Here is a 13,035-nt window from a genome sequence, read left to right on the forward strand (position 1 = left end):
CGTACAACTCCCTCATTACTTTAGTACTTATTTCACTTATATTCTCACTTTTATAGAGTCTATCACAAGGTGAGGTGTTCTATTTATGAGAGGACAAGTACAGAGGTTTCACAACATTATATCATTGATGAATCGTTTGTCATATGATTAGAATGAGCAAAAAGAGGTGTTTTGGGGTATATTTTCAGTGTCTAAAAGGGGAGAGTTGTTCATCTGTGACATCATAAATCTTGGTCGCATTGCCAATGGGAGGATCTCCATAGTTTTAGTGATCTCGACATTCAAATGCTCATAACTCTTCTATTGCTAGTCCTATTTTACTCAAACTTTTGTTGATCTTATTCTTTGATTTTTCTGCTTTCACAAAAGCTAACTTGCTCCAAGAGTTTCATTCTCCTTTAAAGAGTCATATTGGTCATATTCAAATTCCCACTTGTGTGCAGTTTCAAAGGCATCACAACATAAGTCAGATATGCTAAGAGGACTGCGTATTTATCAATAAGATTGCGTGTTTCATATCATCTGCGCGTCAGTATAAATTTGAACATGAATCTATGCCATACTCGGCTCTTTGTGAACCCCCCCCCCCCGGAGTGTTTCAGGAAGAGAGTTTTGTTAGTGATTATCAATGAATAATTTACATTGAGCCAGTCAGATTCAAGGAACGGAGCATTGTGGTCCTGTGGATTAGCCTCAGAACTTTGAAAGAGAAGGTCCTGGGTTCAACTCCCAGCCATGGCGTTAGTTCCTTCAGCAAGATATTTATACTCATTGTGTTGCACTTTATACCTAGGTAGGGACAGTGATTTTCCGCGATCGCGGAAAACGGACGGAATTCACGGAAAGGGCCTTTTGAAACGGAAAGTGGCATTTCAAACGGAAAATCACGGAAAACGTATTTTCCCTCAAAATACACAGAATAGCAACAGAAATTACTCAAAAATCACAACAAATTGAGAATATTAAATGGCCACAAAACCCCAGAAAACACGATCTCACTTCGCTATTATCATGACAATTCACACATCGTGAGTGCACTCGATATCAGCACACTCGATTGTACCCCGCACCCGTACCCGGCCGGCCGGCCGGGTTGGGCTTCACATGTGCACACATATCGTTCAACTACACGGTCGTGTGTTGCTGCCCTCTAAGTTTGAAGATGTAACAGCACAATATCGTGGTCTTAAAATCCAAGATGGCGGATTGGCAAAAGCCGTTGACTGATGATAACGATGTCCAAATACCCCAAAATTATCGATGAAATATCATTTCACCGTGAAATAATGCTAATAATGTGAAAGGTGAGGATGTATGCATGCTAAATGGGTTTGTAAAAATATTTTATGCACCCGCATAGATCCGATTAGAACGGATTCTATTGTGTTGTTGGTACAGTAGCAGATACAAATTTTGACCAGTGCGAGTATACATGTTGTGATTTTGCTATTCAATGTGTAAACGGAATTGTCACTTTTCCGTGTGTACAAAGTCTATGGGGAAACGGAATTTCCGTTTTCTGACATGCTGAAACGGAATTTGAGATTTTCTGAAACGGAAAAGGCAATTTTTTTAAACGGAAAATCACTGTCCCTACCTAGGTGATGTTGAAATATTGGTGTGTTGTAAAAGGCAACCGGGTTAAAGCTGGGGTAAATATCCAAATCCATTGGAAGTGCATAGAGACCTTATAATGCGATTTGTCCTATACATACAGGAAGTGTTTTATTTTCAGTGACGTTTGACATTCATGTACATGTACATGTGAGGGCGTCGTGGTCTAGTGGTTATGACTTTTGTCTTTCAATCTAAGGGACATGGGTTCCATTCCCAGCCATGGCATGTTTTCCTTCAGCATGAAATTTACCCACATTGAGCTGCACTCAACCCAGGTGAGGTGAAAGGAGCACAGCTAATGCCTAGATAATAATTGCAGCTTTTCTTCAGGCAAAAAGCGCTATATAAATCCAGCTATTTTCATTATATTATTATCATTACTGCACACAACAGAGAAACTGAATACAATTTTAGTCTGCACTTAATTTTGATGAAGCATTGTAATGTTATTTATTCTTAAAGCAGGTTGAGTGTCCTAAGTTGGCAGTGTCGTTGTTATGACAAGGAACCCCGGCTTGCATGTCTAAGATTTCAAGGAAGTATTTGTTTAAATCAAATGAAAAAATTGGAGCATGAAAATTTATTCCTGACTACAATGATCAAGTGTTCTGATCTGATTGTATCCAGGTCAAAGCGACACTACGTGACCTGTACAAGCCATGTATGGACTCCCATAGCCCGTCGTCTACGTTGGTTTCTAAGGCGGCCCCTGATCCCATGCGTGATGCAGATGATGATGACGATGAGGAGGAGGATGATGAGCCTGCCACGTACATGCCTGTACCAGAGACCATGCCTTCCTCCAGCGACAAGGATGTCAGAGATCTACCAACAAGAAACATTCTTCCGACATCGTTTGAGGTAAGAAGATCTTTATAGTAATGATGATGATTATGATGATTGTGGTGGTGGTAGTGGTGATGGTGATGATGATTATGATGATGGTGATGGTGATGATGATGATGATGATGATGATGATGATGGGGATGGTGATGATGATGATGAAGATAATGATGATGGTGATGGTGGTGATTATGATTATTGTGGTGGTGGTAGTGGCGGTGGTAATGGTGATGATGATGGTGATGATGGTGATGATGATAATGATGATGATGATGATAATGATTCTTACACCGATTGAGCTATGGATAGTTCTTGCATTGCTCGGAGTGGGATACCAGAGATAATATGCCACGAGTTAGAGCCAATGTTGCACAAATCATAGATGAGAGCAATATTGGCCCTCATGAGTACATATTTGTGTACAATCATGTAGTTGTAAGTCATAGAATGAATTGGTCTTTTGTGCATTAGATACTGCACATGTAGAATACAAACGATATACATGAAGGACATAATTAAAAAATGATGACCACAATGTACCTTTAGACAGTTCTAACTCTGTTTGGAGTCTACTTTTTGAAAGTTAACATTGGTATGTACAGTACTTATTCTAATTCCTAAGCAAGATGATGCATATTGTATGTTTTAGAAGTTAGGGATGTTGATCATTGTTATTTGATAACCCACCCTAATCTAAAGCCATGACCAGTCAATAGAAATAGTTATTAGCACTTTTGCCTGCTACAGGGTTCCCAGCCCATCAGGGAAATCAGGGAAAATTATTTAATTTTTTTCCAGTCAGGGAAAAATCAGGGAATTAGATTTAAAGATACCTCAAATCTGGGAAAAATGCCTCAAATGAGGGAAAATCAGGAAATTTTGATCAGCCCAAAAGTTAAAAGCACGGTAGCCAGTCAGACTCTGTTATATTTTGTTGCTTATCATAACAACATCCATTGAATTACTGGTTATGATGGAACTTATTAGTTTTACATGATTTCTGTTTTTATACTGAAAATACAAGTAATTCACTGCAACGACTTAGAAAACATGCGAAACTGGGAATGGGTTTGAATGATTATCAGGGATTTTTTAAACTTCATCAGGGAAAAATGAGGGAACTTTGTTCTCTTGAAAAGCTGGAAACCCAGATTAGGTAGTACGCAATAATAAATTGCATATACAGGTATTTTGCTGCAAACTAGCACTTGTAATTTGTATACAAATATTTTTATTTTTCTATATTCTTAATATTTTCATATCTCTTTTGTTTATCAGGTGAAAGTACTCAATGTCCCATCCTTGACCCATCCAAAGGTCAAGTTGACCGTTGACCTTGCCACTGGTCATCTGGTGGTTGCCAAGGTAACGGGTAAAGAGATGAATGAAGATGTCCAGCTCTTGACTCATGACAAAGGTACCAAAGAAGGCAGTATTTATCACAATATTTAATTTCATGTGTTTATTTTTTAAATTTAAATTTTTTATTTATTTATTTAATTTGTTTGTACTTTTCTGATATATGAGCATGTCCGGGTCCTATTTCACAAAACTTTTTTCAGTGACGAATGCAAGAAATGTATGACTTATTTTCTTAACGAATCATATGGCTCTATATCAGGACCTTGTAATATACATGTACTCCAGATCTCAAATGTTTACTATCTTGCTTTGTGAGTACATGTACATGTGCTCTAATGTAAAGTCCAATTCGTCATTTGATCTCAAGGTTTTATTTCTTTCTTGGATATATCTTTGCTTAAGTCTGTACAAAAATGCAACAAAAATCCTATTAGTAGTAAGAGATTTGTTGAACCAGGGTGGGGGGTGCAGTCTAATTTTGTTGAAGTAGTACATAAAATTTGGTGTATTGAAACAAGAATACTTCACCAGTTATGAGAAAAGCCCTAATTTTCAAACAGTTTCACACCCCAGTGTACTTTGAGTTGAATTCATTTTCAAGCTTAAAGGACAAGTTCACTCCTATAAAAAGTTTATTTGACTAAAACGAGAAAAATCCAACAAGCATAACACTGAAAATTTCATCAAAATCGGGTGTAAAATAAGAAAGTTATGACATTTTTAAGTTTCGCTTAATTTCACAAAACAGTCATATGCACATCTTGAACGGTATGCAAATGAGGGACTGATGACGCCATCCACTCACTATTTCTTTTGTATTTTAATTTAATGAAATATTCTAATTTTCTCCTCATTGCTTGTGAAACAAAGTTTAAATCATCCCTGAACATATGGAATTACCATTGTTTTAAGATATCATGGGTCAGTGAAGTTGTTGGTACTTATTGTCAAACCTATGAAAAATGAAGTATTGTATAATTCAAACAATAAGAACAAAAGAAATAGTGAGTGGGGGACATCGTTGACTTTATCATTGGCATATCACTGACATGTGCATATAACTATTTTATGAAAAATAAGCGACACTTTAATATGTCATAACTTTCTTATTTTACATCCGATTTTGATGAAATTTTCAGTGCCATGCTTGTTTGATTTTTCTCTATTGATTCAAATCATCATTTTTCTGGGGTCGACTTGACATTTAAATAGTTTATTTTTTTCGTATAAACAAAGCAAAACATTCTCATTTTGACATTAAGTAACAAAAAAAAGCGATCACAAAATGAGAAAAATAGAACTCATAAGAAATAATCACAAAATAAGGACATGCAATAAATGAATAATAACTTGGTTTATGTCTTGGTCATGTATATATGTGGAATGGCTCTAAATCACTCCCATGGGGACCACTGTCCGATATCACCAATTAAAATATAGATATAGTCAGCTGAGAATAAATTCCCGGAAAGTAAATAACTGCAGAGTGCATGTTTCTATTACCGATGAATCGCACAAAACACATATGAGGATATTGCAAACCAGTGTAATGAATTCCTTATTATTATGTGAAACTGAAACTATTCACGCGATCTTCAGGATATTTGAAAAGAAGTTTGATGACAGATCCTTTGAAGTTGTACTGTATTCATTCATGAATGCACATGTACATGTGTATATTTTAAGATCTACCAACTGATAGCTGCAAAGGATATTGTGAAGAAAGCTGTATGAAGATGTTTTGCCCAGGGTTGTAGCACCGTCATGGATATTTTTGTCATGTATATTATGCCACAGTCATTTCATAAAACTCAGGCTTTAATCAAATGGAATCGGATTTAGTCTTGAACTTGACAAGTCAGGGCCCCGTCTTACAAAGAGTTACGATTGATCCTATCAATTACAACTATGGACAGCCAGCAACGTCAACATCTATGAAGCATGCTTGTTCAAAATATTTTATAACTATGATGTATATTCATGCATTCATTGCTTTTTCTTGAAAATTCACTGTGCCTTTTGTTTACAAAGGATATTGTGCCAATTTTTCGTAGAAAAAATTATGACATTGATGGATTTCCATAGAGTTGCGATTGAGCAGATCAATCGTAACTCTTTGTAAGACAGGGGCCCTGGAAACTACTTCTGAAATCCCCTTTGACATCAATGGATTACAACAGTTGTGATTGATTATAAGATTGATTGAATCAATTCTCGCTACCCCAAATAGCGATTTCGCCGAGATCCGGGAAAATCCCTGTAACGCGCATTGCATTATGGGATAGCTTTTCGGTAGTACAACTTCCTGTTCGGAAGTCCAATGCACTGTTTTGCCATTCAGATCAACAGTGCCGTCATGCACAACAACACAACGTCGCTTTCGCTCGGAAAGTTCGTGATCACAACCCTCTCTTTCACGATACAGTTTACGGCCTTTTCTGAAGTCACTAATTCTGCCCGATGCTTTCCACTGCACGGTATTCCTCTGTCAGTTAAGATATTTTTTAAGTTCCGAAACTGATTTTTTTTATCCATTTTGTGGTCGACGAAAAATTGAACGGAATGAATGCTGTATATATTTAGCGTCTAGTCGAATACGATCGTGATGTCAGGCCGGTCGCTTAATGCAAAATTTTAAGATATTCATTTTTTGTTTAATTTTGTTATAACCAAATAAAAACATGAATAAAAATTATTTTCACGTGAAACATATTTTTTATTTTTATTTATAATTCAAATGGAATCAAAACTGACCACATTAAATAAAAAGTATTATAATCTGTACATATTACGCTGATTGGCATCGATTTCAGCGTGGTGGAAAACGCAGTATCGCGAACCTTACGCGAGCATGACTCTGAACCGGAAGTGGTGATGACGACCCGACGGAGTGAAAGTTATCTCGTCTCCTGCATTATGAGATTTTTGTTCCTATTTGGGGTAGCGAGAATTATTAGTCCTTGTGAAAAGAAGCCTTTTCCTATTTTTATTGGCTATGTTACATAATTTTATTCTCAAGTATAAATGAATAAGTGTTTGGTACCCTTTAATCGTAAAATAGTCTTAAAAAGGGATACACTAAAGCTTTGCGACATGTTTCTCCCTATTCGCACCCTCGATTAGAGTTTCTGATATTTTCCGCCATTTTTTCTTTCAGTTGCACAGCTGATCAAATCTCGGACAAGTAATACCAAACTTGCCATTAAATTGAGTAATGGCAAAAAGAAGGAATATGCCTTCGAGGATGCTAAGGTAAGGCCCTGGTGGAAGCGTAGTGGTTCTGATTCTCACCTTGTAAACTGAGGGTTGTACATGTATGTCCGAATCCCATCATGACCTAGCGTCCCTTGGCGAGGCGTCAATCCACGCTTCGCCACTCTCCACCCAGGTGTTAAATGGGTATCGGTATGAGAAAGCCTCAGTCTGTAGTATGCCTAGCAATTGATTCTTGGAACTCTCGTTAGAATGTTCCCCAGGGAGTGAAGAAAGCGCATACATTTGGGTGGGCATGCAAGGATCCGATGACTGGGGTAATAATTTATCTGTAAAGTGCTTAGATATATCCTGTGGATGTGTTACGTGCGATATAAAAGTGGAATATTATTATGATTAATATTTAAGAGTTGGAACAGATGGAAAAATGAATAAAAGTCTGTTGTTTGTTTTATTTTTTGAAGATGTTATGTGAAATGAGTTTTTTCTGAAGCCTTGATGAAAAAAGAGTACATGTATACAGATAAGAGAGGCTTCTCTTTTTGCGAGAAAGAAAAAAAAGAGGTAAATGCTTTTTGCTTAATTAACATCTGAAATATACTAGTAAAACTGAAAACAGCATCTCACTGTCGCAGCATCTAGATCAGTTTCTGTTTTCTTTGAATTTTTTGAATTTTATTTAATTTTGTTTATTTTAACAGAAACGAGAGACGTTTTGTCAGATGTTACAGTACATGAAGATGGTTCATTCTAAGAGCAAGGAAGTGGACCAGATCTCAGTTTTCATCGGAACTTGGAATATGGGTAAGTCTAATTTTGAATTAATCTTGAATTAGAACTCTTAATAGAGATAAGTTGCTTACCACTATATATGTTACCCTTTTTAGAATGTATTCCTTTTTTGTTTCATCTTTTATTGTCTTTTATTTTATCTTATTTATATTTTCATTTATTTAGTTTTTATGTATTTATTTATTTGTTTGTTTATTTTTGTGGATATTTATTTATTAATTTATTGATTTGTTTATTTACTTTCTTTATTTATGTGTTTGTTTATTCACTTGTTTATTCATTAATTTATTGTTATTTTCATTTTATTTTTTTTGGTCTTTTTTAATTTGTTTAATTGAATGTAATGTTATTCATTTGAAATATTTTTTATTGATTTTTTTTTTGGGGGGGAGGAGTGGGCTTTCCTGAAAAGTTGAAAGTTTGCATTTATAACTACTCATTTAATATTACATTTAGCTCTCATGCAACCATTTAATTTGAATTTCAATCTGTTTATTTCATGCCCTATCTAGGAGATGCCCCGCCCCCAGACTGCATCACATCGTGGCTGACATGCCAAGGGGACGGGAAGACAAGAGACAGCCGTCTGGTCTACATGCCGCATGACCTCTACGTGATCGGCACGCAGGAGAGCACGCTCAGCGAGAGGGATTGGGTCAATCGTCTGAAAGCAGAGATACACAACATATGCAGGGTGCCCGGGGAGAAGGAGTACTCTGTGGTATGTGAATAGGGTTGAGATACACGAGAATCTATATGTGGGATTGATACATAATATTTAGGCAGAAAATTCTGTACTGGGCTATGAAAGTACTGAGGATTTTCTATATATTATTTGAATTTTGCAGCTTCATGATTTACACAGTTAAGTATCATAGTAATAATAATAATGATGATAATAATAATAATGATGATAATAATAATAATGATAATGATAATAATACTAACAACAATAATAATAATGAAAATAATAATAATGATAATGATAATAATAGTAATGATGATGATAATAATAGTAATATTAAAGGACAAGTCCACCCCAATAAAAAGTTGATTTGAATAAAAAGAGAAAAATCCAACGAGCATAACACTGAAAATTTCATCAAAATCGGATGTAAAATAAGAAAGTTATGACATTTTAAAGTTTCGCTTAATTTCATAAAACAGTTATATGCACATCCTGGCTGGTATGCAAATGAGGAGACTATGACGTCATCCACTCACTATTTCTTTTGTATTTTATTATATGAAATATGAAATATTCTAATTTTCTCCTCATTGTCAAGTGATACAACGATTAATTGCTCCCCGAACATGTGGAACTAGCATTGTTTGATACTATATGGTTCAGTCAAGTTGGTCCTTATTGTCAAATCTATAAAAAATGAAATATTGTATAATTCAAACAATAAAAAACAAAAGAAATAGTGAGTGATGGACATCATCGACTGACTCACCTAGCAGACCTGCCAACCAGTACGTTTTAGCCGTATTTAGTACGTTTTTGCAACCAAAATACGGCAGTACGTTTTTTCTTTAAAAAATACGTTTTTTTTTTACAAAATCGTAATTTATTGAGAAAAATCATCTCTATATGTCTCTATTTCATAAAACGTACACAAATATGGTTATTAGATCAATGTAATTTCAGGTAACTTGTTTTTTTTTCAATCATTTTGTAAAAACCAGGGTGAGATATACACAAGTTTTAATGGGTTTTTTTTCATCTGCAAGAGCAGTGCGCATTTTAGCTTGCATGCAGCTTGAGCGCCGTGATGGGCGAGTGCGCCAAGCATTTTATTATGAAATACACTTTTTTGGGGGAAAATACAGTTTTTTGTATCACAGAATACAGTTTTTCATTCCCAGAGGTTGGCAGGTCTGACCTAGTTGTGCATATCACTGATTTGTGAAAAATAAGCGAAACTTTAAAATGTCATAACGTTCTTATTTTACATCCGATTTTGATGAAATTTTCAGCACTATGCTAGTTTGATTTTTCTCAATTTTTTCAAGTCAGCGTTTTCCTGGGGTGGACTTGACCTTTAATGATGATAATGCTCTTTCATAACCCGTGAATAGTGAAGAAAGCTGTCTTATTTTATCCTTCCGAAATTTGAGAGAAAAATGAGCTGATATATTTAAATTGCATTGAGATTATACTGCTATAGATTTTTGCCACTATTGGCTATCCATAGTTAAACCACAACTTTATTCAAACCAAAGCTTAAATTTAACCCGACTTTTGAATATGGGCCTGATGGTTTTGTATGACTTTAATTTTCTACATGTAGGTGTCGGTGACGTCTCTGTGGGATATTAGAATAGCAGTACTTGTCAAACCTGAACATTATGACCGTATCACTCATATCAGTTCCGATTCCGTCAAAACAGGTATCGCCAATGCCCTCGGTGAGTTCATTTCGACAATTTTTTTCTGAAATAAAGATAAATTATGGTACTGGCATAAAAGTAAAACAGCATTAAGTAAAATTTTTCAGAATTGAACAAAACTTTCACAGAATTATAGAAACCATAATTTGCCAAATAATTACAGAGTAATGAGCAAATGAAAATCAGAAATATAATGAAACATGCCTGTCCACTGAAAGCACTGTCTCAGATGTTGTTTGATGATTTAAGAAGAGCATTTGGTTATGAGATTGATATCATTTGAAGCAAGCCTGAGTAATGTTCTGGCATGTGAAACGCACATTATGATTGGTTCCAGTCATTTCCTATTGAAATAGATTTTCATTCCAGAATGTCACTGATTATATGACACCGAGATAGATTCTTGTCATTTGATTAGTTGTTTAGTATCGATCATTCAGCCCATTTTACAATGACGTCATCAACCGTGCAATTTGGGATCCATTCATCGTGCAATTTTTTATCCGTACAATTTTGTCCATTGCACACGCGCACCGAGACTGCAGGCACCTCAAGTAAAACACTCGTGTTTGCAGCGCGCATGTTGTATGTCGTATACGACAACCCACAGACCGAGCTCGCACTGCATGAGCATATTTTGCATCGAAATTCATAAATTTAATATGAAAAAGAAACTTAATTAGGTGTCATACACTGTATAAACCAAATAATAAATGTTCTGTTCATTCGTGCAATGGACAGAATACTTCATTCGGTGAAAGATGAAATGAATGATCCATTCAACTCAGCTACGCCTAGTTGAATGGATCATTTGTAAACTATTTAACACCAGTCACTTTCCTGTGCCCCCCCCCCCAAAAAAAAAGAAGAAGACTTGATAGATTGCAATTAAAGGCGCTCAAAAATAAAATGCAGAATATCTAGAAATTGATTTGCGTATTAAAGGCGTGGAACACAATTAACTGTGACAGGTTAATATTGGCCATGGTAGAATGGTATCTCCTAATATCATTCACAGATCCTTTTAATAGCATGAAGAAATACTATTTTCTGCAACTTTCATACCCTCTATTGATTGAATTAAATCTACATGTAAATAAGGAGGTTTGAAGTGAGGTGGCGTAACAGCAAACAAAATACGTTTGGACTGCATTCGAAGCAGCCATCAGAAAATACATCAGGCATGCAGTTTGCTCAATCTTTCTTGCAAGTGGGAAGACAAAAGATTCCTGCATGACTCCATACCTATAGGTCATATATAAAGGGAAATGTGCCTTTGTGATAATTACTTTTTCACTGTATCTTGGTCTGGTTAGAGGAGCAGGACATAGTTCTCACTTTTTCTGAAGCATGCGAAAAGAAATTATGCAATATTTTCTGAAATATGACTCAAATTTATGTGCACTAATCTGACTTATGAAATAATGAACAACAATATGCTAATGACTGCATTTAGAATTTTAATTTGTCAGGAACTTTTGGTACAGTGTCAAAATCTGGTTTCAAATAAAGGTCAAATTCTTATGTTTTTCACTAATTAAAGGCTACATGCACTTACAGTACATACAGTCTGGCCAAATTTGTGATGGCGTAGGAATTGGTGTGTTAACATGTGCTCCACTTCTAGTTTGTTAGATGAAATATTAATATAAATGATTTTTACCAAAAATCACTCCTCGGATTTACCCATGAACCTGGCGACTTCGAACGACGAACGTCAAAGGCAACATTACTGCTGTATTTTCTTTTGTGCTTCTTTAGCGGCTGCTTGAATAAATTTGTTGCCCATTGGAACTCCAGTCATAAAAATTTCTTGATCTCATTCACTTTGTGTTCTAGGTAATAAGGGGGCAGTTGGTGTGTCATTTTCATTCAATGGGACATCATTCTGTTTTGTCAATTGCCATCTTACGTCAGGGACGGAAAAGTGTACGAGGTAAGCGAATGTGCTCAAGGATTCCTGGCAAAACTTTCTTTGAATTATTACTTCATTGCAGTTAGGGTATGCCTTGCCTTGTTTTCCACTCTAGGGATGTTGTAAAGTCTTTCTCCGGCACAATTATTAGTATTTGGGACCAGAGAAGATACATTGTACATGTATCCTATGGTATTTATGATTATACAATTTATTATAATTCTATACTCCTCGCAATGTTTTACATACATGTTAATGCTCACAAGTTTGTTGTGCTTTCTCTATAAATTCAAGAAATATCATTTCAATAGAATATTTGGATTTTTTTCTTACTTTTCTTTGTTTTATCATTATACGGTGTTAATTGTTTAAAGAATTTGAATGATTGATTTTGCCGAAGATTTTTCTGTCCTTAATGTAATATTTTTAATACGGAGATATGTGATAATGTTTAAGCGATTTCAACTTCTGTGCCCTGATTTTTTATCTGTGTGTTTTATTGTTGACACTCCATTTGCTTCTGAGACTATTGCTCCAGGAGCCCGTCTTACAAAGAGTTGCGATTGATCCAATCAATCGCAACTATGGAAAGCCAGCAATGTCAACATCTAAATTACATGTTTGTTCAAAATATTTTCTAGAAATGAGTCTTATATTCATACATTTACTGTTTTCTTGACAATTCAGTATGCTTCTCTTTGTTTTCAAAAGACATTGAGCAAATTTCCAAAAGAAAAAATTATGACATTGATGGATTTCCATGGACTTGAGATTGATCGGATCAATCGTAACTCTTTGTAAAACGGGGCCCTAGGCTTTATTGTCACAGGTATAGGGTTAGGGGTTGCAATAGGGTTTTATGTTGAATTTAGGGTTAGGATGAGGGATACCTATCCTCC

The 13,035-nt window shown here is 35.5% G+C and overlaps 1 protein-coding gene across 3 annotated transcripts in view; it reads left to right on the plus strand.

Annotated features, from left to right (window-relative positions):
* Nucleotides 1-13,035, plus strand: part of LOC135157060 (phosphatidylinositol 3,4,5-trisphosphate 5-phosphatase 2-like) — a 52,102-nt gene that overhangs the window by 5,169 nt on the left and 33,898 nt on the right. For all 3 annotated transcript variants that reach the window (XM_064111525.1, XM_064111524.1, XM_064111526.1), the window contains exons 3-9: nucleotides 2,245-2,478; nucleotides 3,739-3,877; nucleotides 6,980-7,074; nucleotides 7,737-7,839; nucleotides 8,340-8,548; nucleotides 10,122-10,239; nucleotides 12,061-12,157. In XM_064111525.1, the coding sequence (XP_063967595.1) occupies nucleotides 2,245-2,478; nucleotides 3,739-3,877; nucleotides 6,980-7,074; nucleotides 7,737-7,839; nucleotides 8,340-8,548; nucleotides 10,122-10,239; nucleotides 12,061-12,157 (995 nt within the window). The remainder of the gene's footprint in view (nucleotides 1-2,244; nucleotides 2,479-3,738; nucleotides 3,878-6,979; nucleotides 7,075-7,736; nucleotides 7,840-8,339; nucleotides 8,549-10,121; nucleotides 10,240-12,060; nucleotides 12,158-13,035) is intronic.

The sequence above is a fragment of the Lytechinus pictus genome, chromosome 16 (genome assembly GCF_037042905.1).
Source record: "Lytechinus pictus isolate F3 Inbred chromosome 16, Lp3.0, whole genome shotgun sequence".
NCBI lineage: Eukaryota > Metazoa > Echinodermata > Echinoidea > Temnopleuroida > Toxopneustidae > Lytechinus > Lytechinus pictus.